Raw genomic sequence first — 25,613 nt, 5'->3', positions numbered from 1 at the left:
CTGCTTTTGTAGTAACTGCCTGAACTGATTCCAAGGTTAAGACAACAGATGATAAAGCCTCAAGGTCTTAGAATCTGCTGGACTGGGAGAGGTTTTGCTCCTCCCTGCCTCCCGGGTGGCTCAGACGGTAAAGCATCTGCCTGCAATGTGGGAGACCCGGGTTTGATTCCTGGGTCGGGAAGATCCACTAGAGAAGGAAATGTCAATCCACTCTAGCACTCTTGCCTGGAAAATTCCACGGACGGAGGGGCCTGATAGGCTGTAGTCCATGGGGTCGCAAAGAGTCGGACACGACTGAGCGACTTCACTTTCACTTTCACTCCTCCCAGTGGCCTGAGACCAAGGAGAGGCTGATGGTACCAAAACCCCTGGCATCTTCCACCACCTGCCCAGGTTCAAGCGCTGTGACCTGAGCTCAAGGCGGGATCTTTGTGTCAATCTCCATCATGATGTCATAAAAGGGAGGAATTTTGGGAAAGTGGGGCCACTCTGTGGCTCCTTCTCGATCACCCTGAGCAGAACATCATTAAACTGGACAGAAACATCAGACACATGTAGGTGTGTAATGACTCGGATTAAGATACAAGTATCTGGGAGTTACTTTAAGTACATTGTGACTGGATGTACTTACGTACTTAAAGTATATCCAGTGCCTGGATTTCCCTGGTGGCTCAGATGGCAGATGGTAAAGCATCTGCCTACAATGCAGGAGACCTGGGTTTGATCCCTGGGTTGGAAAGATCCCCTGGAGAAGGAAAAGGGAGAAGGAAATGGCAACCCACTCCAGTACTCTTGCCTGGAGAATCCCATGGATGGAGGACCCTGGCGGGCTACAGTCCATGGGGTCACAAGGTGTTGGACACGACTGAGTGACTTCACTTCAGTTTAAGTACATTATACCTGTCGTCTTACCCAGATCTGGTCATTTGCCGTGTTTATTTGGTAACACAGAATACAAATAAAATATAAGAGCAGGTCTCTGCACAAGGGGCCTGTGACTTATGACTCACGCCAATGCTTTCAGGATAGCACAGGTGGTCAACGACTAGTTCATTCATGGTGACCTGGCACGGAGAACCAATGTCTCACAAGAGGCTGCTTCCAAATTCTGACCTATCTGTGCAAATTTGACCTTCTCACTGCTATTCAGTTCAGTTTAGTCGCTCAGTCGTGTCCGACTCTTTGCGACCCAATGAATCGCAGCACACCAGGCCTCCCTGTCCATCACCAACTCCCGGAGTTCACTCAGACTCACGTCCATCGAGTCAGTGATGCCATCCAGCCATCTCATCCTCTGTTGTCCCCTTCTCCTCCTGCCCCCAATCCCTCCCAGCATCAGAGTCTTTTCCAATGAGTCAACTCTTCCCATGAGGTGGCCAAAGAACTGGAGTTTCAGCTTTAGCATCATTTCTTCCAAAGAAATCCCAGGGCTGATCTCCTTCAGAATGGACTGGTTGGATCTCCTTGCAGTCCAAGGGACTCTTAAGAGTCTTCTCCAACACCACAGTTCAAAAGCATCAATTCTTCAGCACTCAGCCTTCTTCACAGTCCAACTCTCACATCCATATATTACCACAGGAAAAACCATAGCCTTGACTAGACGGACCTTTGTGGACAAAGTAATGTCTCTGCTTTTGAATATACTATCTAGGTTGGTCATAACTTTTCTTCCAAGGAGTAAGTGTCTTTTAATTTCATGGCTGCAGTCACCATCTGCAGTGATTTTGGAGCCCGCCAAAATAAAAGTCTGACACTGTTTCCCCATCTATTTCCCATGAAGTGATGGGACCAGATGCCATGATCTTCGTTTTCTGAATGGTGAGCTTTAAGCCAACTTTCTCACTCTCCTCTTTTACTTTCATCAAGAGGCTTTTTAGCTCCTCTTCACTTTCTGCCATAAGGGTGGTGTCATCTGCATATCTGAGGTTATTGATATTTCTCCCAGCAATCTTGATTCCAGTTTGTGATTCTTCCAGTCCAGCGTTTCTCATGATGTACTCTGCATGTAAGTTAAATAAGCAGGGTGACAATATTCAGCCTTGACGTACTCCTTTTCCTGTTTGGAACCAGTCTATTGTTCCATGTCCAGTTCTAACTGTTGCTTCCTGACCTGCATACAGATTTCTCAGGAGGCAGGTCAGGTGGTCTGGTATTCCCATCTCTCTCAGAATTTTCCACAGTTGATTGTGATCCACACAGTCAAAGGCTTTGGCATAGTCAATAAAGCAGAAATAGATGTTTTTCTGGAACTCTCTTGCTTTTTCGATGATCCAGCGGATGTTGGCAATTTGATCTCTGGTTCCTCTGCCTTTTCTAAAACCTCACTGCTATTATCCTCTTACAAATAAAATTACTACGAGGATTTGTGGATAAGTCTTTTGGGAATGTACACGTTTAGTTAGAACAGAAGAAGGCTGTCATGGTTTACCTGTACAGAGAGGACAGGTAAGCTGGATCAGTCTGGCAAGTTTAGGTTTATCAGTTTTACTTTTTTCAAAGAACCAGTTCTAGGTTTTGCTGATTTTCTCTCCTGTTTTTCAGTGTTTTATTTCATTGATTTCTGCTCTTATTTTTCCTTCCTTCTGCTTGCTTTGGGCTTACTTTGCTCTTCTTTCTAGTTTCTTAAAGTGGAACCTGAATTACCCGTTTGAGACTTTTCTTCTTTCCTAATAGAAGTATCTGACACTATAAATTTCCCTACCAGCCCAATTTCACTTGCATTTGCCATGTCTTTTCATCTTTATTCAGCTTGTTTTCTAATTTTCTTCCCTCTCTGACACATGAGTTATTTAGATGTGTGTTGTCTAATTTGAAAACTTTTGCGGGTATTCCAGGTTATCTGTTACTGGTTTCTAGTTCAATTCTGCTGTGGTCAGAGGGCATACTCTGTATGGTTCCTATTTCTTTAAAAATCTTTAGGCTTGCTTTATGCCCCATGATAAAGTTGACCTTGGGTGCTGGCCCATGAGCACCTCAGAAGAGGCTGTCTTCTGCTGTGGTTGGTGGAATGTCTGATAAATGTCAATTGCCTCAAGTGAGTTGATAGTGTTATTCAAGTCCCCTACAGATGTGCTGCTGCTATTTGTTCTGCCAATCACAGAAAGCGGAGCTCAAGTCTCCAAGAACAACTGCGGGTTTTAGCTTTTGAGTATCTTGAAGTTCTATCATCAGGTGCACATATTAATGATGGTTAAGTATTTTGGGTGAATTAATCCTTTTAAGATTATGCAATGTATCTCTTTACCCCTGGTAATTTTCTTTGTTCTGATGTCTATTTTGATATTAATATAGCATCTCTGGCTTTCATCAAGTTTTAAAAACATCTATTTATTTTAAAAATGTAAGTATAGTTGATTTATAATATTGTGCTCATTTCAGGTATAGAAATGATTTAGCCATATATATATTCTTTTTTCAGATTCAATTCCCATATAGGTTATTACAAAGTACTGAGTAGAGTTCCCTGTGGTACACCGTTGGTCCCTGTTGTTTTTCTTGTACATAGTAGTGCGTATATGTTTCTCCCAAGTGGCTTTCTTTTAATTAGCATTTCCGTGGTTTGTCTCCCCTGTCTTTTGCTCTGTTGGTACCTCCTTTCTTGTCTCCTTATGGATTATTAAAATGTTTTAGTATTCAGTTTTCATCTATCTATTGGTTCTTTCTTTTTTCAACTGGCTGCTCTAGGAATCACACTATACATATCTAACTTCAGTTTACAGTTATTTCACCACTTCAAGCAAAATGTAAAGGCTTTACAACTACACAGCTCCTGTCTCCCACTACCTTTAACCTTACAGCTGGCATGTGAGTTACATCTATACACAATGAATCCCCCTCCTGATACTGCTGTAACTTTTGCTTTTGATGGTCATTTGCATTTTAAAGAATCTGAGGGCAGAAAAACGTCTGTTCCACTGACTTTTTTTTTTTACTTTTTATGTTGGGCTCCTCCTCTACCCCGAGGCCCCGACCTTCCCTCAGCAATGCTTCCCTTCGGTCTGAAGAACTTCTTTCAGCGTTTATTTCACAGCAGGTCTGCTGACAGAGAAGTATTGAAGGTTTTCCTTTATCTGAGAGTATCTTTGTTTTACTTTCCTTCCCGAGGAACATTTTCACTACAGATAGAAATCCAGGGTGACAGCACTGTCTCCAGACTCCAAGGTTTCTTAAGAGGAAGAAGAAATTACTGTCGTTCAAAACTTTGTTCTGTAATGCATCATTTCTGGTTCAAGGCTTTTTGTGTGTTAAAGTCTGTTTTTCACCAGTTTGATGATGTTTATGGGCATGATTTTTTCTGAGTTTACCCTGTTTGGGGTTTTCTGAGTTTCTTGAATCCATACATTTGTACCACACCAAATTTGGAAAAATTTCAGCCATGCTTTCTTCAAATGCTTTTCCTACAGCAGTCTTTCTCCTTTCATGGGACTCCAGTGACACAAATTCAGGCCTTTTGGCATCGGCCAACAGGTGCTGCGAGGCCCTATTTTTTTTTTTGTTGTTGTTTAACCTTTTCACTGTATATTCTTCAGGTCAGACAGTATCTACTGATGTATTTCACGTTCACTGACTCGTCCTTCCTCTGTCATCTCTGTACTGCTAGTAAGGCCATTCACTGGACACCCTATTATTCTGTTCCAAATGTTCCCTCTGAGTTCTTACACTGCTTCTCTGCTGAGAATTTCCATCTTTCCACTCATCTCTGAGGACCTGTCCCACCTCACAGGGCACAGTAATTGCCTTACAGTCAGCGGCTGGCCTACCACGCCAGCATGTGGTCATTTTGGGGCAGCCATCTGCTGACCGACCTTCCCCATGAGAGTTGTCGGATTTTCCTGGCTCTCTGTGTGATAGATAATGCTGCGTTGCATTCGGACGTTTTGTTGAGACTGTGAAAATCTGAGTCTTCTGAAAACTCTTCAGAGTCTTCTGAAAACGGTGATGGACTTGTTCAGGTTTAGACAGGAAGATGGTTAGATAGCATCACAGGCTCAATGGACATGAATCTGAGTAAACTTGGGGAGATGGTGAAGGACAGGGAAGCCTGGCATGCTGCAGTCCATGGGATTGCCGTTAGACACGTCTGAGTGATGGAACAACAACAACAGACAGGAAGTCTCGTCCCACCTTCTGTGGATAATGGTTCCCATGTCAGCTCTATTTTCAGAGGTGTGTCTGCCCCATGCAGATGCCACTGAGGGGCTGGCCTGGTGCGTGGTGGTGGCGGACGTGGTGGGTTAGTTCTCCGGGCCTTGGCTGTGGTTCTGTGGCTCTGGCGTGTGTGCGTGTATGATGCTCACAGGTGAGATCAGGACCTGTGTCAACTCAGGGACAGAATCAGGGGGTCTCTTCGTCCAGTGCCCTCTCCAGCTCACAGGGGCCCTTCTCCCCAGTCTTCTGGCCAGACTCAGGGTTTCTTTCAAGAGGTCTGACTTCTCACACTGTCAAGTGGTCTCCATAGCTGGGCAGCTTGCAGGGTAAAGCAAAGAAATATCAATAAAAAAGCTCATATATATGAAAAAGTGAAAGTCGCTCAGCCACGTCCGACTCTTTGAGACCCCAGTGTCTATATAGTCCACGGGATTCTCCAGGCTAGAATACTGGAGTGGGTAGCTGTTCCTCTCTTCAGGGGATCTTCCCAACCCAGGGATTGAATCTGCGTCTCCTGAGTTGCAGGTGGACTCTCTATTGTCTGAGGCACCAGGGAAAACACGTGTGTGCGTGTGTGTGTATACATGCTAAGTTGCTTCACTTGTGTCTGACTCTGTGATTCTATGGTCTGTAGTCCACCAGGCTCCAGGCAAGAACACTGGAGTGCATTGCCAGGCTCTCCTCCAGGAGATCTTCCCAACCCAGGGATTGAACGTCTCTTGCATTGGCAGGCAGATTCTTTACTGCTAGTGCAACCTGGGAAGCCTATATATATATACATCTCCTAGGAGTTCCCTGCACGCTTGAGACCACAGGGGCCCCTTCTCCAGTCTCTCAGGCAGCTTTTCTGTGGGATGTCACGTGCCTGTCACCCTTCAGTGCCGAGGTGGCAGCTTTGGTTTGCAGGGCAGCCGGCTTCGGGCCTGGCTGGGAGGGGAGGGGAGACTCTTTACACTCCAAGCTCACAGGAGCGCACTCTCCAGGCCTCCACAGAGAGGTTCCCCCTGATTTCTGTTGGTTTTGTCCACAGTCCTGGGACATGGCTTGCTCTTGAGTCACACTCAGGAGATAAAGCAGGAGCGAATAAACCAGGAGACTTGCCACCACACTGGCTGTTCTTCAAGTTCTCACTTCCCTTTTGATACGCCTGCTGTTGTTTACTCTCAGAATCCGCAGGCTCTCTGGTTTTCTGTTCTGTCCACAACTTTCACTGTAGCCTGTGAGAGGGATATCAGTGTGAACCTGCTCTATTTTGGCTGGTGTTGGAAGCTTATCTCTCACTCTAAGGAGTTATGAACTAGCTCAGGTAACGTAACGGAAGCCTGGCCTGGGATGGAAGTGGGACTGGAAAGAGAAAAGGGCTGAGACCTGGCCATGAGCCGTGAGAACCTTGAGTTCACTTTGCCATCACCACATGCTAAAGTCCCTTCCGTAGAGACCGAGCTCTACAGACAGGGGCACGAGATGTCCTCTGCTGGCTGCTACGCAGGCGCACTGAGCCACCAGAGAGGCCCTCTCCAGTTGTATTTTTAATTTAAATTTCATAAAAATAAAACACATGTATATAAAATTTTAAATATCAGACGCTGTGAGGTTTTATGACCGACAGCAGAGTTCTCCTCCAGCCATGATGGGCCTGACTACTACTCCTCAAAAGCAACCTTCTCCATGACGGTTACTTCTGCTTTCCATTTCTTTCTGATCCAATGGTTTCTCTGTTGTGTCAATCTGTTTTCCTATATGTCATATATACTTTTCTTTTAAAGATTTTTTTCTCGATGTGGAACATTTTAAAAGTCTTTTACTGAATTTGTTACAGCAGTGCTTCTGTTTCATGCTTTCGTTTTTTGGCTGTGGAACATGTGTGATCTTAGCTCCCTGGCCAGGGATCGAACCCGTACCCTCTGCATTGGAAGGTGAAGTCTTAACTCCTGGACCACCAGAGAGGTCCCTGCACTACGTTTTGATTCTTAAAAAAAAATCCACTGAAGAGAATTTAGTTTTCTGACAATACATGCACACTCTGATCTAGAAACACATACACTGTTCCCCTCCGTATTTCCAATGTAAAGTATAACACTATCTCACATTTGGTGTTTGTCTTCATGATCAGTGTAGCCAAATGGTGTACTATGACTCAATTTCCTTTTCTGTACAAAATTTTGTTTTCCCAAGAATTAAGAATTGCTTCCTTTGTTGTTTTCCATGCCCTTAGCTTTCAATGTTTCTACATCATTAAGCAAAATCACTGAAAAAGGAACTGTAAATACCCCAAGAGATTCAAACTCTCAGGTGTAAACTTTTTCTTAGACACCCCTCTGAAGCCCTCAATCTTCCTACTCTAATTAAAACAGACTTTTCTTTAGTTCAGCTGCCTAGGGGGTCACCATGGACTCTTTACCACTGTTCTCAGAATTCCTTTACCTCCAACCTGTGCTTGGATTCCCTCCCTTTCCTGTGTGGCTTGTGTATCTGTCACAATAGCCCAGGTTACGCTGCAGTAACAAACAACACTCAAGTGTCAATGGCTTACACAGTGCGTGTCTATCATGGGCCACCTCTGTACCACGTCACAATCATTCCAGGACCCAGGCTGACAGAGCAGCTTCTGCCTAAACAGCCTGAGTCCGCACAGTAGAAGGAAGAGATGTGGTCAGTCAGGAGCTGGTTTGTACGTATCTGCTCACTTCTACCCACATCTCTCTGGCCAAAGTGACTCACACAACCGGACTTGAGGCCTGGGGTGGGGAGAGGATTATACAAGAGCCGCCTGGAGGGGTGAGTGGGGAGGAACCAGATCACACTGTTGGGTCTGATGTTAACAGACCAGAGGTACCATTTCCTGAAGGGCAACAGCTAGTGGTCATGAACAACGAAGCAGTCACAGAGAGCCTTCCTCTATCTTGTTCGTGAAACCCACCCTCCATCTTCTTCTTTGTATCTTCTTTTTACTCCTTTACTGTCATTTCAGTTGTTCCAGGAATGTGTTCAATCTACCACGTTGAGCCAAAAGTCTACCAACCAATCACTTTAAAAGGGAACTTGTAGGACACAGTGTAACTGAAAGATGAGGACTGTCTGTAACTATCACTTTCACCCTTTTCTACTATTTGAGGCAGCTTTTCTCAGATCCTAAAATGTCAATGAAGCATTCAAATTGTGCTTCTTTATGAGAACAAAACTACCTAATATGGCGAATTCACTTTAAAACTAAGCGGTTTTCTACAACAGCTTTGATTCTAAGCATCTTGACTTCTGCCTTTTCTGATCTGCTCTAAGTGCCCAAGCTTATGTCTGCAATAAAATCAACCAGCTCAAAAGAATTTCATTCTAATTCTGTCACCATAGACAATACTGTATTCAACATGCTGGCCGAGCTCTGAAATCTTCCTGTCATTGCTGTCTGTAACTTATCTTAAATAAGATGATATAGTCTTATTTAGTCTTACAGCAAAATATGGTTCTAAAATACATCTCCCTATACCAGCATCTTATTTACTTTTGAAATGGCTAACGGTTACTAGAGGGTAATGATACACAAGAAGTGGTCAAATTCAGCTTCATGTTACACTATTTTTATTTGATATTCTCTTTTCTAATAACTGAGATATAGTCGATTCTCAACCTAAAAAAAAAAAGAAACTCGCTTTTTCACCTCTGGAGTGTACACTGCAAAACTGAAAGGTAAACCTGGCTCAGACCTCTCGCTCCTCTGCTGGCACTTCCGCTGCGTGGGCCTGCACGTCTGAGGCTGGGCTCACTCAGTTCAGATGCTTTTTCCATCTCAAAAAAGTTACAGACTCCATAAATTATGTAATCCCTCTAATCTCAGTTTCTTCATTTACAAAACAGAAATAGGAGGATTTCTAAGGAAAAGTGATGAGAATTAAATAACCCATAGAAAGCCATGACGTCATGCCTGGGAGGCAGTAAATGCTCAGTGTAAGTTTGTCGAGAAAATAAAATTTCTGTCCTAATACAGCAGCTACCCTATGTACCCTGAAAACTTACAGAGGTCAAACTTTATGACAGCCAGGCTTAAATATCATGAGTGTTTTACTGTAATAAAACCATATAAGCTGTGTTTGGCCAAAATCCAAAGTTACTTATTCATTAACATTTTTTTTTAAATTAAATGAAAGTTTGAGATTTCTACCTCTTTATTTTGCTCTTCTAAATCCATACAATTCTAGGAAGGGACAGTTACCTCCTCAGGTACTAATTTTTTTAAACCTAGTGTTTAAAAACCCAGAGTCTGAAAAACTCACTAGAACCCTTTCTCAGTGCTGCCTCTCGACGTGTCCCAACCTGGCCTGTGACACACGTCGGCCCAAGTGCAATATATTAGGACTAAACAGAGATCCCAGACTCAACAGAACTCGAGAGGTACAGTTGAAAACACAGTACTGAGGGAAGCTGGGTTCATCTTCCAAAGGCTGATGAATGAATCTTTACATCATCAGAGAATATACAAACCCGGGGCAGTTATTACACGGAGTATCAGAGTTAAAAACATCTGCAAAGTACTCACCCTCTGAGAGCACCTGGAGCAAAGCCTTCTGGGAAACTCGGACGTCAGAGGCTGAAGAGGCTTTTGTAAATAAACTAAAACCGAACGACTGGCTGCATAGTCAAGTTGCACCAGATAATAAAGACAAAAAGCAAAATAAACTCAGGAAGGTAAACAGATTCATTCCCTTTCATTCCCTGCTGTTCAACTGACTTCATTTCTTTCCTATGGAAGCTCATTAGAGACACTTGAACACGCACCGAGAAGGCTGCCTTCGATTTGTGCTCATGTGGGACAGGGGCGAGGGCAGCCCAGCAGGTCCAGGGAAAGCAGCGGACCTGACGTCAGAGCATGCGGGTCTGGCAGGGCTGCAGCCCCCGGACACGCGGTTCTCTCAGCTACAAAGCAGCAGGGAGCAGTCTGCCCCTCAGAGCTTGGACGAGGAAACTGGGAAAATGAAGGAAAACACCTGGAATGGTGCATCCGATAGAAACATGGGTCAACCACAAAGGAGAGCCACAAATGGAATTTTAAATAAAAAATAAAAAGAAGCAGGTGAAATTAAGTTTAATAATACTTTTTATTTAACTCAATATACTAAAAAATATATTACCATTTCATCAGGTAAACTGATATAAGACTTCTGAGATTTTTTTTTACATTTCTTTTTTTTTGTACTAAAGTCTGTGAAAATCAGTGTGTTTCTGACACACACAGATCAGCTCGATTCAGACCAGCTGCCCATAGGACTGCAAGGGACAGCACAGCGTGGCACCCAGGAGGGGCTGAGCATGTTTACCAGACCCTAGCAGACAAACCCTGTGGGGCTAAGATCAACCACATCAAACAAATTTTCCTATCTCTGGTATAGTATATAATACCTAATAGGTAATACTGCAGCAAGAATTGGTCGGTATCATCCATACCGACTAGACTCAGTATTTATCCAAAATAAGAGCAACCAAAAATTATTATAAGCCACTAATAGTCGTTCACTTTATATTTATTTTTGTGGTTAATTTTATTAGGATTTGAATTACATATCAATCTCACATAGAATCTAATAATCTCAAAAAAAGAAAATATAACCTGACATAACAGTAAGTACACAAAAAATCTGAACTACAAGTTACAATTGATTAAACTACACCTTTGGGCAAAGAAGCAGTAATAGAAAACAAAATATTTCTCTATTATGCTAAACTTCTCACTTCACAGGACCTGCCATTAGAAAGTCATGTTTAATAGCTTTCTTGTAATTTTTTTTCTTATAAAAGGTTAACTGCATTCTCTAAATAGGATGACCACCTATTATGACAACTCAGTTACAAGTGAATATAATTTTAAGTAAATATAGTATTAAAGTGATGCTATATTTACTTCAGAACAAGTCAATGGGGATAAATCACAAAATATGACTTGTGTTACATGTTACTAAGGTAACACTGAGTAGTACACAGTAGGCAAATTCTTGGACCCTGAGCTCAAAGAACAGGGTGGAAGATGAACAGAAACCGTTTCTGAACTGCAAAGTCATCACGGAGCAAAGCACACGCACCCGTGTTTCTGCAGCTCTGAGTCTGCTCTCATTTCCTGTGTGGAGAAGCTCCTGAATCATATCACTCTCATCCACTTTTGTGGGCCGCCCCACATTGCAGCCAGTGGTCAGATGAGACACAAGAGTGAAATGGACATAGGATGGTGGGTGGGCAGCTGCTACCTCATTTCAAGCCTGACAGGGACCATGTAGTTAACAGGACTTCAGCTTTACCAAGTGTTAGGAAGTTCTTAACAACCAAAACTCATTGGACTTTAATGTCCATTTACTATGCACTCAAAAGACAGTGCTTCTGGAAGACAGGCCCCCTCCCTCGAGCATCCCATCAGATGCTCAGCCGCAGGGACCCACAAGCTGAATCGCTGGTCGAGGTCCCCTGTGGTCTCCTGGCCCAGGACTCCCCTCCCCGGCCCCGCTCGGGCTCAGACACAAAGCGGCCCAGCTGTGGAGGACGAGCTTTACACACTCACACCTTCACAGTCACACTGTCTCCATCTAAACTCTCCCGAGGAAGACGCCATCCCCTGCCGAGCCTTGCACCTCCCAGGCCACCCGTGCTGACCTGTCACGGACACCAAACACCACGACAGTCACCACGGTCCCTCACATGTGCAGACTCACATCTGGCATTTCTGTAGAGAAGGAAGGGGTCCTGTAGCAGGAAGTCCAGGTCTTTGGTGATGGGCTCCGTCCTGTTCTCCATGCTCAGCCTGTTCATGATGGTGAAGCCATGCTTCGGAGATGCAGACCTAGAGGTCGCCGGGGCAGGGGACACGGAGAGGGGGGTTCAGAGCAAAGTGTTTCCAGGACAGGGGCGGCCGTCGCACCTTCAGCCTTCCTGCCCCTTCACCGTGGGCCACACCAACGGGCGCATGCATAAGGTGAAGTCCAGCCCTATGAATCTAGGGCGGTGGGGGGTGTACAAACACACAGCTCGTTTGCCTACCTAGGCTGCAAGCTCCTTTAAGGCAGACATGGTAACCACTTTAAAAAAAATTACTGACACATACTTTTAAAGAAGCTTGACCGTTGATATACAGTGTATATCACAGTCACAGGAAATGCTACTGTTGGTCTGAAATTGAAAGTTGCATAATTTCTTACAGAAACGATGTAACTCTGGTCAATGAACTAGTGAGGATATACAGTACAATTAAAAGTTTATACAATTTAAAGCAAAGAGCAGATATCTACTTTTCTTCAAAATAAAGCCAACAGACTCACAGATAAGCTACTATAACATTTTTTGTCCATAAAACTGTGCATTTAATTGACTTTTTATTTTTAATTTTGTTCAATAAACCTGCAGTGCCTACTCTCTGTCAGGCAGGGAGAAGCCTGATCACACAGAAACTAACAAGTGCATCTGTCTACCCTTGGAGGATAGCCAGACACCAACCCAACTGTGCAACTTCCATAACAAAACAGGGCACACATGCAGGACTGCAGATTCACTCTGGGGCCGGGGGACACGCCCACAGGGATGCTGTGCGCAACCCGGAGAAACGGGATCTGAATCTCAAGTTTTATTTCACCTCCAACCATCTGAATTACTAACCACGGTTTTGAGATTTATTTTAAAACTGATGGAAGGCCATCCTTGCCTAATTTATTTTACTGAGTGGTAGAGCAGTGCTGGGCATATAAGCAATACCAGATGTAATCACAACCATCATTTCAAGTTGAATTCTGGGGCAGGGTGAAGAGTGACTCCCAAAGCTCTCAACAGAGGGTGCTCTGAAAACCACCATTGGGTGTAACTCTATTATAGACAGACAGACATGGGGGGAAGCAAAGACATCGTTTTTAAAATGGGATTAGGTGTTTTTACAGAATCAGAATTTGATCCTTCCAGTATCTTGGCAGCTCTGCAAAGCCTCTGCGGCTGTCCAGGCACTGCCTGTCACCTGATCCCAGGGATGGTCTAGCCACACCGTGGTTTATCTTCAAAGGTGAATGGGCATATAAACACAGATGAGAGAGTGTGTGTGTGTATGTGTGTATGTGTGTGCACCAGGCCTCTGTCCTGTATCTCTGAAACCTGCTGATGGTGACGGGACTCAGCTATGACATTTTACGTGAATGTTTATGTGAACAAGAAGTTTAGCTGTTAAGACAGTACTCACACTACATATCTCTGTATGTATGTGTTAACTATACAGATATTAACAATATGTGATAGAAATTACCCCAAAACATGAATTTATTAAATCTTTCCTAATACCTATTTTGTTAGCTATACAACAGAGGACTCAGAGACATCCTTAATCTTGGATCATGCTTCTTTAAAGAGTCAGAGGCGGGAGTGGCCAATAACACTCTCTTCCAGACACTGCTTAAGTGATCTAACATTCTCAACAGTGCACTCCTAGCTCCTCATCAGTTCACTATATTCAAGCACTTTGTACCACTCACTTGAGCTGAAGAATAAATATTTAATTGTTTTAAAAAGAACACAAAGATTTAAGTTCAGCTATACTGGAGTTCACACTGCATTCTGTAATTAGTGTTCATCACACTAGACAGATGACAGTATTCAGTATTCCCTTCCGTATGTCAACTAGTTACTTCAAACTCAGACTCAGTGCCTGCACTTCTCTGAACTATAATAAAACTCCACTCGAGGAAGGGTGACACACAGAGCTAAGACGTGACTCAAAGGCTGTCAGCTTCTTTATAAAAGTGAAGGACTCTTACCTTGTGTAAACAAATAGGGTTCCCTCCACATCAGTCTTTTCCTAAGAAATAAAACAAACAGCAACATAAGCATATGCTCTTCACTAATGGGAAACAGTCACAGAGGTCAGAGAACACAAACACCTTAGAGAACAGGGATTCAGTCCTGTTTCAAGTGGGGGTAATTCTTAGGGAAAGGCGAAAAGCAGACTTTGCCAGTGGTGACTTTGCTGCTTAAACAGCAGGAAGTGCCCTCCTATTGCCATTTACAAACAAACTGTTGATGCCTCTCTTTACCAGGCACAGGGGCCACAACACTTCTGGTTGGACAAAGGAAACAAACACGCTCCACAGCCCCCTAAGAAAGAAGGGATGGTAGTAAAGGTACTGTCCACCCATCTCTGGGCGGGGGCACAACCAGCCATAGAAACCACTGGTCCCTCTCCGTCTCCGTTTTCTCGTTTCCTTTTCTCTCGTCATGTCCTGTCACCTAGGAGAACAGAGGACCTGCCTGTAACTCTACCTCATCTACTACACAGAAGACAGCAATGCAGCCGCGGTTCTCAGACAAATTAATCACTTATTTGGTGCAGAATATTGAAATAAAGTAAGATGGAAACATCACCCCGCTAGGACATAAGAAATCTGCCTCAGAGGAAGTGGGAAACTTGTAAAGTGAAAATGAGAAGTGATCATTTCAGTTCCCTAGCAAGGGCTCTTTTCCATCTCTCCAGGCGCTGATGAAAATGCTCTGCTTACTTAAAAAAACACTTAGGTAGGCATTTGTCTGACTAACTAGTAGTTAGACTATGTAACTCAGAATTTTAAATATACTTTTGCTATTTACATGGCTTAATCTCAGCATTCTATTAAATCTCTCAATATTTTGTCATTTTTTTATGTCTCTTAGCAGTGTCATTCAAAATTTAAGTACTCTGGTCTTTTTGGTGAAAAACACTTTCTTTAGGAAACAAAAGTGTAATATTAAAATGATAATTCTGAAGAGGCACACAAGAAATTGGAAGCACGAGCTTCTCCATGCTCAAGTAATTTCATCATCCTTAAATGGATTAAGTAAAGTGACCACTTGCTATGAAGACACAACACTTTTCTGTCTTTCAGTATTTGACTCTGGACTATTTCATCCCATATCCTAGGCAGGATGTTCATACAGATCAGTGTTCAGTTCAGTTCAGTCGCTCAGTCGTGTCCAACTCTTTGTGACCCCATGAATTGCAGCACGCCAGGCCTCCCTGTCCATCACCAACTCCCAGAGTTTACCCAAACTCATGTCCATCGAGTCAGTGATGCCATCCAGCCATCTCATCCTCGGTCATCCCCTTCTCCTCCTGCCCTCAATCCCTCCCAGCATCAGGGTCTTTTCCAATGAGTCAACTCTTCGCATGAGGTGGCCAAAGTATTAGAGTTTCAGCTTCAGCATCAGTCCTTCCAATGAACACCCAGGACTGATCTCCTTTAGGATGGACTGGTTGGACTGGAGACGTCTGACAGAATGTGGTCCACTGGAGAAGGGAATGGCAAACCACTTCAATATTCTTGCCTTGAGAACAGATCAGTGTAGAGAAAGCTAATAGTCTTTGACTTGTTTTTTCCTTAACGAAGCAGTAACAGAAATTATCTTTTCCTTAAGGGAAAAAAAAGGGCTTTAATGTCCAATTTTAGTTTTGGAAATTCAAGGCATGCTTCTCCTGAAATTATTCTCTGACTCAAAACATGCAATTCTGAATTGATTTATGTTCTTTGTCTCAGTTTCTCCACTAAAAAGGAATGACCAGCTTACATCACCTAGATTTTTTTTTTAAAAACATATTTTTCATCAAAGGCTCTATGACACTTAGATGAAAAGGCCTTTGGGTGTCAATTTCTGGTTTATTATGGCTGAAACAGCTCATATTCATGCATTTTCTTGTTCCCTCCACAGTTATCCAGGGTAATCAGATTTTTTTTCTTTCTATGCAAAGCCAGGTTTGGGGGTTTGAGAGACAGTGAAAGCAAAATTTTATTAGATCCTCCTTACGTCCTTTAACTTTTATGTTAAAGTATTAAGTTTACAGTTCTGAGGGATTTTAGCTTAAATTTTAAAAGTACAGTCTAATGATTTGATACTATATTATAAAATCTAAGAAGTGCTAAAAAAATTCAGCAGTTCAAAATTTAAGATAATAAAGTAGAATGTAAAATAATGCTAGTCCGCAAACTACTGGGGCTTGGCAGACTAGCGGACACTTTCGAAACAACATAATCTACATCTGATTATTCTGTTAAAATAATAAAAAGTCAATCTCCATTTACCCTCTAAACCTGCTTTTCTCAAGCACATACGCAGCATCTGAGTCACCTAAGAAGCTTTCAACGAATAACAAATGCCTGGGCCTCGTACCCAGAAACTCTGATTTGATGGGCTGTACTTCCTTTTGGGCAGCACTGGGTCTTCGCTGTGGTACTCGGGCACTTCTTCAGTTGTGGAGCACAGGCTTGAGGGTGAGGGGGCTTGAGGGGGAGCGGGCTCAGCAGCTGTGATGCAAGGGCTCTCTAGTTGCTCCCTCTCTAGTGCCAGGCTCTTCTGTCCATGGGATTCTCTGGGCAAGAACACTGGAGTAGGTTGCCATTTCTTTCTCCAGGGGATCTTCCTGACCCAGAGATCAAACCAGGGTCTCCTCATTGGCAGATGGGTTCTCTACCACCATGCCACCAGGGAAGCCCTAATTTCCTTCAGTTCAATTCAGTCGCTCAGTCGTGTCCAAATCTTTGCGACCCCATGAATCGCAGCACGCCAGGCCTCCCTGTCTATCACCAACTCCCGAAGTTCACTCAGACTCACGTCCATCGAGTCAGTGATGCCATCTAGCCCTCTCATCCTTTGTCGTCCCCTTCTCCTCCTGGCCCCAATCCCTCCCAGCATCACAGTCTTTTCCAATGAGTCGACTCTTCGCATGAGGTGGCCAAAGTGCAGCTCATTTTCCGTCCCTTCTTCATTCCATATTCCTCCTGCTGAATGCCTGAAGTCATCATTTATCCATATTTAGTATCATAAGAACCCTCCTCCTTTATGTCCACCTCTAAGTACTGTCTCCTGTATCTTAAGAATGTCCCACACACTTCCATCAGGTTTCTGTCCAAAAGCCCCCACTGTGGAAACACAGTGACAGTTCTTTTGCCCCAGCAACTGCCCTGCAGCTAAACCAGGTCTCTGTCTTTTTTCCCTGCTACCACAACCTTGAAGATGAGTACTCTGAAAGAATGACCTTTTGTGGGATGAATTATGCACTGTCTGAAGGCAACAAGTCCAGGAAGCAAGAAAACATAACTCCTGTAAATAATGCATTGTGACACCTGGGCTTTCCGATGAAGCTGTAGAAAGGCCTCGCCAGGTACCCAGTATAGTTAGTTACTCGGTAACTATGGTAACGCGTGCCCGACTCACTGACCCTGTCCAGAGCCTGTAGGAAACCACCTTTACTCAAGGGGGACCCCTTTCTGTACACGTTAACTTCTCTGAACCCCCAGACTCTAGCCCTGGTGTCAAGTCACTCCAGGGAACGACACTTCCGACCCTCATCTCTACTTTGGGATTTCCTCGGCAGAATTAAGACACTATGCCTCTGGTACTTTTCTACACTGCAGCAAACATCTACTTGTAGAATACCTACATTTGAAAAGACGGCGTTGAAACTACGTCGGTCAAAGTCCTTTACACAAACACAGGCGACACACTCCCCCGAAAACAGGGGACACACAGCCCGCTTCCTCCCCCGGGACCACGCGGGACAGGTGTCCCCGCGTCCCTCCATTCCTGCCCCTTTCGGTGAATTTCCTCGGTTACGAACTTAGAGCAAAGCTGTTCTCTTCTCTCTCACGTCAGGACCCACTTCATAGTGTTTTCGCTTTTGTGAGTGGCTTTCGAGGGGACTGTAATGACCGGCTGCGGAGAGAGGTGGCGAGGCGACGGGAACGCGCGGGGCTGTGTCCCGTCCGGGCTCTCCTCGCGGCCGGCTAGGTGTCCGACCCGCTCCTCCGGACTCAGTCTGGTCCGCGCTCCGTGAGTCTGGTCAACGCCACGGGAGGGGCCCGGGGACGGGCGGTCGGGGTCGCCGGACCGAGGGACCGCGCGGGACAGTCGTCCCCGCTCGCCCCGCCCCCAGCCTCTCCCCGACCCCGTCCTCCCGCACGTACCCACTCGTTGGCCCGGTGACCGAAGGTGTACAAGGCGACCTGGCTGGCCACGTCCACGATGCGGCTGATGTAGGGGTCGTGGCGCCGCAGGGCCGCCAGGCTGATGTCGCGCCCCTTCCCCGCCGGGCCACCCGCCGCCGCCATCTTCCCGTCCGCCCGCGGGGCGCCGCAGCCCTGTCGGCGGAGCGCGGAGCGCGCAGGCGTCACTGGTCGATGGCCACCCCGCGCGGGCCCGCGATCGTCGCCACGGCAACCGCCAGGCTGCCCCCGCGCGAAGCTGTGCTCATCCCGGGTACCCGAGCGTAGCTGAATGCCTGGCACTTCTGCTCCTGGCGCTCCGCGGTCAGACCTGTAGTGATATACTACAGGTCGAGCGTGCGTAACTGAACAGGGAGGGAATACTGCGATTTCTCGTGCTCGGACGCCGGGTGGTTCGCAAAGTGTGGTCCTCGACGCCGGGAGTGGGGGAGTAGGCGGGGGGGAGCTCTGAGAACCTTTCAGGGGGTCTGCGGGTCAAAACCATTTTCACGACAGTCCTAAGACTCACGTGACTCATGCCCAGTGCTCGCTTTGCACGAATGCTGCGAAGACAATGGTGGGAGAAAGTGCAGGTGTCTTGGCAGGAATCCTGGCAGGCACCGCGCTTTACAGGCCAGTATCACTAGACGGTATATGCAACAAGGCAGAAAAATTATTACTTTTATTGCATTTCAACTCTTTGGTACATTTTAAAAATGCTGTGTGAAAAAAAATAGGAAGAATGCGTAAAGCACGTGCGCCAAGCTGCCATATTTACTTCCAGGAAAACACTTGGATGCTTGAGTTGCAAGCTGAGCTAGTTTTTTTATTTTTATTTTCACCAAGCGCTATTTTTACTTGAAAGGAAGATGTACATAGTATGGTTATTCAGGAAGGCATTTGACAGACACTTTTAGAAAATAAATAACGTGCACCTGTCACTTCCAGGAAAACAAGGGGGTAATTATTGTCGCCAGTGATAATTTTTGAGCTTTCAAGCAAGATTGAGAAGTTTACAAAATGGGTACCCACTGCCATGAGCCTGACAGCTTCTCAATGCACTGTCTTTTCTGATAAGATGGCTGAGTTGCTTGGAAAGCCTGTGATGAGGGATTTGCTTTTAAAAATGAGAGAAAGCTGAACTGTTAATCACTGTGGTACATGTATAACTGGATGTACATTTTTGTTAAAATGTTTCAATAAAGCTTTAATATTTCTTTTATAAAGAAATTTATCTTTGAGTCTTGAGGTCTTTAGGCAAGGTGTACCTTCTGATAATTTCAAGTAGTATAGTCGTCTCTCTAGTTCTTGGTCCAGTGCTTTGTGCTGAATACAGATTTGTAAATGCTGATTCTGTTTTACTCAGCTGTACATCGGTAGAATGTACTCATTAAATATCAGCTTTCTATAAGAGCCCGTGATTTACAGAGCACTGAGATCTAAGTTGGCATGAAAGAGAATACACAAGTCCTGAACTTCCAGAGTTTACATCCTAAGGAAGATTAAAAACTTGAAAGGTTTATTTAATTTTCCATATTATAAAGAAAACAAGAAAGAAAAAGGTGAAAGACCTTGAAGATTAGAGATCACACTCAGAGAAAGGAGATATTTGATGCTGCAGTGACTTCAGCATTGCTGTGTTGTTTACCTATCTCCTAGTCTGAGAGCTTTGTTCTTTATCCGCCCCCCCACCCCCCCGCCACCAAAGCTTAAATACGTAAGCTTCTAGGAATAACACAGACTTTTGTCTAATTTCTACTTGAATAGTCCATGTTTGTAAATTTGGATCACTATCACTTATCCAAATATACTAAGTTGCAGGCTCCAGGTTAGTCAAAGGCCATTTAAAACGGGCAAATTCTTTTAAAATTCATGTAACTTCAACTTCCACTGCCTTCCATAGTGTGGTCATACTTACCCTGTGTTTTCAGAAACCTCATCATGGTGCGTCCGTGTGTGCTGAGTTGCTTCAGTCGTGTCTGACTCTTTGTGACCCCGTGGATTGTAGCCTGCCGGGCTCCTCTGTCCATGGGATTCTCCAGGCAAGAATACTGGAGTGGGTTGCCCTGCCCTCCTCCAGGGGATCTTCCCGACCCAGGGATCGAACCCGCGTCTCCTGCAGCTCCTAAACTGTCAGGCGGTCTTTATTGCTGAGCCACCGGGGAAGCCCCTCATCGTGGCACCTTGGACGAATATTGGAGTCTTTGATTATTTTATAATTGTTGTTATGAGATAAGATCTGTGTTAACATTTGGTGTTACAAAGTTGTAAACCACAACTTAAAACAAGTTACAGTATTTTTAAAAAATAGTGTCTGGGTTTAGGTTGTTTATACCATTGCAATGACTAAGATAAAATTCACCACTTAAGGTAATTGTAAGAACACAGTACGCTTAAATTATTTAGAAATAGATATAAAACTGGAAAATGTTTGGTTTCAGCCACGTATGGATGTTTGTATACAAATGTAAACTGATGTTTTACAGCTTGCTAGTCTAGAAACATAAATGCACGGTCTGCTCCATCAGTACGCCTTTCTGTGTTTTGTTTGCTTTTGTGTGTGTGTGTTTGTGATCAGTCGTGTCTGACTCTCTGAGACCCCATGGGATCTTCCCCACCCAGGGATCAAACCTGTGTCTCCTGTCTCCTGCATTGACAGGCAGATTCTTTACCACTGCGCCACCTGGGAAGCCCTAACTGTGTAAAGAACCTTTACATTTGTCAGGTTGTAGAATGTATTGGTGGAGAAGGCGATGGCGCCCCTCTCCAGTTCTCTTGCCTGGAAAATCCCATGGGCGGAGGAGCCTGGTGGGCTGCAGTCCATGGGGTCGCGAAGAGTCAGACACGACTGAGCAACTTCACTTTCACTTTTCACTTTCATGCATTGGAGAAGGAAATGGCAACCCACTCCAGGGTTCTTGCCTGGAGAATCCCAGGGATGGGGGAGCCTGGTGGGCTGCGGTCTATGGGGTTGCACAGAGTCAGACACAACTGAAGCGACTTAGAAGCAGCAGCAGCAGCAGCAGAATGTATTGGAGGGGAAAGAAGAGCTTCCAGGATGCCCCTAAGAGTTTGCGACCCTAAAATGACTTAAATATCCTCTGATACCTTGCTAGTGCTGCCTGTATGGATTCCCAGCTCTTCATGCTGGAAACTTTATACCAAAGGGTGACACGAGTGAGCAGTGAATGCCCTCTTTCTGCCAGTGGAAGGAGATGGTCTGAAGCTGTGTGTGTTATCAGTTGTTCTCAGCTCATGGTCCATTTCCTTTTGAAGTGGCAGAGCACAGCAGGAAAGGCAGCCCCTTGGAAAGAGAAACTAGTTTTAACCTCACCTGGTACTTCAGTTCAATTTAGTCGTGTCTGACTCTTTGCGACCCCATGGACTGCAGCACGCCAGGCCTCCCTATCCATCTCCAATTCCCAGAGCTTGCTCAAACTCATGTCCATTGAGTCAGTGATGCCATCCAACCATTTCATCCTCTGTTGTCCCCTTCTCCCACCTTCAATCTTTCCCAGCATCAGGGACTTTTCCAGTGAGTCAGTTCTTTGCATCAGGTGGCCAAAGTATTGGAGTTTCAGCTTCAACATCAGTCCTTCCAGTGAATATTCAGGACTGATTTCCTTTGGGATGGACTGGTTGGATCTCCTTGCAGTCCAAGGGACTCTCAAGAATCTTCTTCAAAACCACATTTCAAAAGCATCAGTTCTTCAGTGCTCAGCTTTCTTTATAGTCCAACTCTCACATCCATAAACGACTACTGGAAAAACCATAGCTTTGACTAGATGGACCTTTGTTGGCAAAGTAATGTCTCTGCTTTTTAATATGCTGTCTAGGTTGGTCATAGCTTTTCTTCCAAGAAGCAAGCATCGTTTAATTTCATGGCTGCAGTCACCACCTGCAATGATTTTGGAGCCCAAGAAAATAAAGTCTGTCACTGTTTCCACTGTCTCCCCATTTATTTGCTATGAAGTGATGGGACCAGATGCCATAATGTTAGTTTTCTGAATGTTGAGTTTTAAGCCAACTTTTTCACTCTCCTCTTTCACTTTCATCAAGAGGCTCTTTAAGTTCTTCTTTGCTTTCTGCCATAAGGGTGGTGTCATCTGCATATCTGAGGTTATTGATATTTCTCCTGGCAATCTTGATTCCAGCTTGTGCTTCTTCCAGCCCAGCGTTTCTCATGATGTACTCTGCATGTAAGTTAAATAAGCAGGGTGACAATATACAGCCTTGACGTACTCCTTTCCTGATTTGGAACCAGTCTGTTGTTCCATGTCCAGTTCTAACTGTTGCTTCTTGACCTACATACAGATTTCTCAGGAGACAGGTCAAGTAGTCTGGTATTCCTATCTCTTTAAGAATTTTCCACAGTTTGTTGTGATCCACACAGATAAAGGCTTTGGCATAGTTAGTAAAACAGAAGTCAATGTTTTTCTGGAACTCTTTTGCTTTTTCGATGATGCAACGGATGTTGGCAATTTGATCTCTGGTTCCTCTGCCTTTTCTAAATCCAGCTTGAACATCTGGAAGTTCACAGTTCATGTACTTGGGGTATTGGAACTTGGGGATCATCATATCACAACTTCACAGGGTAGATGAGATGAGAAGAAAATGTCCCCGGAAAAGATTTGCAATGTGTAAAATGTTCTGCGAATGAAAATGCTATTACTGTTATAATTATCCTCACTCATTATTTCTAGTAGAAGCCTGGGTTGGGGGGGGGCGGGATTCTTCTTGTCTAATTACCCAGCCAGGGCTCAGATCATCTCAACAAAGTTCAGCATAAGTGACAAGGGATACATTAAATCCCAAGGCAGCTCATCCCAATATTTTTCTGAGTTAGAGGATGTGAACTGAGACATATTTATCAGGAAGTTTACAATTAGAGGAAGAAATGATGTAGGAGATATAGCTCGATGTCCCATGAGATTGCAAAGGGGTTAAGATTTTTTTTTTTGGATGTGCTGGGTCTTTGTAGCTGCATGCGGGTTTTCCCTGGCCAACAGGGCCTACTCTGCAGCTGAGGTACACAGGCTTCTCTTGTTGCAGAACACAAGCCCTAGGACACGCAGTCTTCAGGAATTGTGGCAGGCAGGCTCAGTTGTTGTGGCGCACGAACTTAGTTACTCGGCAGCATGTGGGATCTTCGTGAACCAGGGATTGAACCCGTGTCTCCTGTGTTGGCAGGCAGATTCTTAAGCCCTGGACCACCAGGGAAGTCCCAGGGGTTAAGACTGAAAACAGTCATCAGAGGGTCTTAAAACAGAGTGAGAAGGGGCAGAAGTGAGGAGGGAAGAGGCCTGATGCGGAGGAGAGAGTGACCTGGAGAAAGAGTCAGAACATCTCTAGTCTGGGCCCAGCAGCTGCTTGGACTGAGGCTCTGCTTGCCTGACCCAGAGAAGGCCTGGGGCAACTGGGGTTCTTTGGAGTGAGGACCATTCTTGCATGTTCTCTTCTGGTTCTCATTCTTGTCTCTCTTTGCCACTCTCAAAAAATCTAGTCCTTCCACACTTATTGTCAGGAGTCAGGTGATGGCTTCATGGGCCTGGAGGGCATCTATGATAGCCTCTTTTCAGTTGCTGCCCAGAGCCTAGAGCAGGCTGCAAAAAGGGCCTTGAGTCCTCATGAAGAGATAACAGGCTTAACACCCTAAGACCTGACTGGTGACTGACATGCATGGGCCCAGTCCCTGGTTACTCAGGGCAGTGGAATGTGGAGGGGACAGATGGAGGCAGTGGACCCTCTCCCTGCTTCATGACTGCCCCGAGGAGGGGATGGCAGAAGCCATGCAGAGACCAGCTGCTGGGTCTGTGGAAACACAGGCAGCTCTGTGTCCTGTAAGTGAGGAAGCTGCTGTTCAATGGGCCTGACTTCATGTAGAGGAATTTCTCCCAGGGCAGAGTGGCTTGTGTGGGCTGTTGGTGGATCGTCCACTGGACTCTGAGCTGCCTGTCACATGAAGTGGGCATATGTGGTCCTGGCCGGTTCATCGCAGTGACGCTGAGTCATCTAGGGATGGCATGATGGCCTTCTGATTTGAGCAGAATCCACAGTTCTGGGCAAGTCTCCTCACTCTTGTGGAGTAAAGGGTCTGGGCGGTGCTTGCAGACTCTGTGTTGTTGAACTGTCCAGGTCAGGTACAGCAATCTTTGCCAACATGGAGAGAAACCCAGAAGCAATAATAAACAATCTATTTAATATATATTGCAATTAGTTCAAGGGAGCAGCCCTTTACGGACTCTGAAATGTTATGTCCTATCAAGGGTGAGGGTGGAATACTTTAGCCAAAAAAAAAAAAAGGTTTTTTCTTCTTTCGTTGGTTGTGTTTCTTGTTCTCAGAGGTGTCGGGAGGGCGTTGGGAGGAAGGAACGCTTGTCCTCACCATCTTTCCAATGGTCTCCTACCAGGGTGATCAGTGCTCGCTGTGGACTTTTAGTTCAGGTGAAAGGCAGGTTTCTAACTCTCTGAGATGCCTTCCACAGAGATGTGTAGGAACCGGTCAGGAAGAAGTGTCAGGGATGGGTGGAATGCATTTAAAGAACTTTCTAATTACTTGTTATTGTTACAACTGACCACAGCAGCTTATCACTTTGTGGTTGATTTTTCTCTTTCTGAACTAACGTATGAATCCCCAGAGGAAAATGAACTGTGCAATGCTGGGCTGAACTACACCAAAGTTCAAGGTGAGAGCCTTTGGAAAGACACATGGCTTGGTGGGGAGCAGGGACCCTGGAAGGGACGGGAGGCCCAAGGTGGGGACAGAACCTGCCGCTGTAGGGCTGTGTCCCGCAGTCCGGGCAAATATAGTCTCTTCCGGGCCCACAGGCTGAGTCTGGTCCCAGTTTCACTGGGACACAGCCACGCCACTGCATTGTCTGGGGCGCTTTCAGCCCGCAACGATGGGTGTGATGAAACCGGACAAACCTCAGTGCCTGAAATGGTGGTTCTCTGGTCCTTGACAAAGTCTGCTGACCCCCTGGTCTATGTTATTTAACAAATCAGTGAGTAGCTTGCATCAAGGACCCTCTACATGTCAGTAGGCATCCTTGGTGTCTGTTGTAAATACACGATGGATTGGAAGGGGGACAGGACAAAGCCTTGTTACTCTGCTCAAGGAATAATAATCTGGTCAAGTAGACCACGATTAGCATATGTGGAAAGATGGGGGCAGTGAAAGACAATATATAATCAAGGGTTAAGTTCTGACACATAGATAAGCACTAGGGTTTGCAGAAAAGAAAGGAGGGTTGGCAAGAGCCCCAGTGGCTGGAGGGACAAACGCAAGATGGACACCCCTGGGGTCCTCTGGGATTGGACTCAGCCTCTGTTCCCACTCTTGTCATCTAAGTCACTGAGATTTTTGGCCTCGTGTTTACGGGATGCTTTAATGACCAGAAACATATCTGAGCCCCTTGAGCTGACTGATTTTTCTAGGATCTGGGATTCCTTCAATCTCCCTCATGGCTTCCTAGGTGGTTCAGTGGTAAAGAATCCGCCTGCTAACGC

At 45.1% G+C, this 25,613-nt stretch overlaps 1 protein-coding gene across 2 annotated transcripts in view; it reads right to left on the bottom strand.

Annotated features, from left to right (window-relative positions):
* Positions 1 to 18,262, bottom strand: part of DCP1B (decapping mRNA 1B) — a 43,012-nt gene extending 24,750 nt beyond the window's left edge. The window contains exons 1-3 of one of the 2 annotated variants that reach the window (XM_040233657.1): positions 18,087 to 18,262; positions 13,914 to 13,954; positions 11,838 to 11,965 (exon numbers count right to left, since the gene is read on the bottom strand). In XM_040233657.1, coding sequence (XP_040089591.1) covers positions 11,838 to 11,965; positions 13,914 to 13,954; positions 18,087 to 18,230 — 313 coding nt within the window. In that variant the 5' untranslated portion in view covers positions 18,231 to 18,262. The remainder of the gene's footprint in view (positions 1 to 11,837; positions 11,966 to 13,913; positions 13,955 to 18,086) is intronic. The other variant, XM_040233658.1, reaches the window with a different exon arrangement.
* Positions 18,263 to 25,613: the final 7,351 nt, after the last annotated feature.

This window comes from Oryx dammah, unplaced genomic scaffold, assembly GCF_014754425.2.
Source record: "Oryx dammah isolate SB20612 unplaced genomic scaffold, SCBI_Odam_1.1 HiC_scaffold_29, whole genome shotgun sequence".
Taxonomy (NCBI): domain Eukaryota; kingdom Metazoa; phylum Chordata; class Mammalia; order Artiodactyla; family Bovidae; genus Oryx; species Oryx dammah.
The sequence above is the reverse complement of the archived record's forward strand: the minus strand, read 5'-3'. Positions and strand labels throughout refer to the sequence as shown.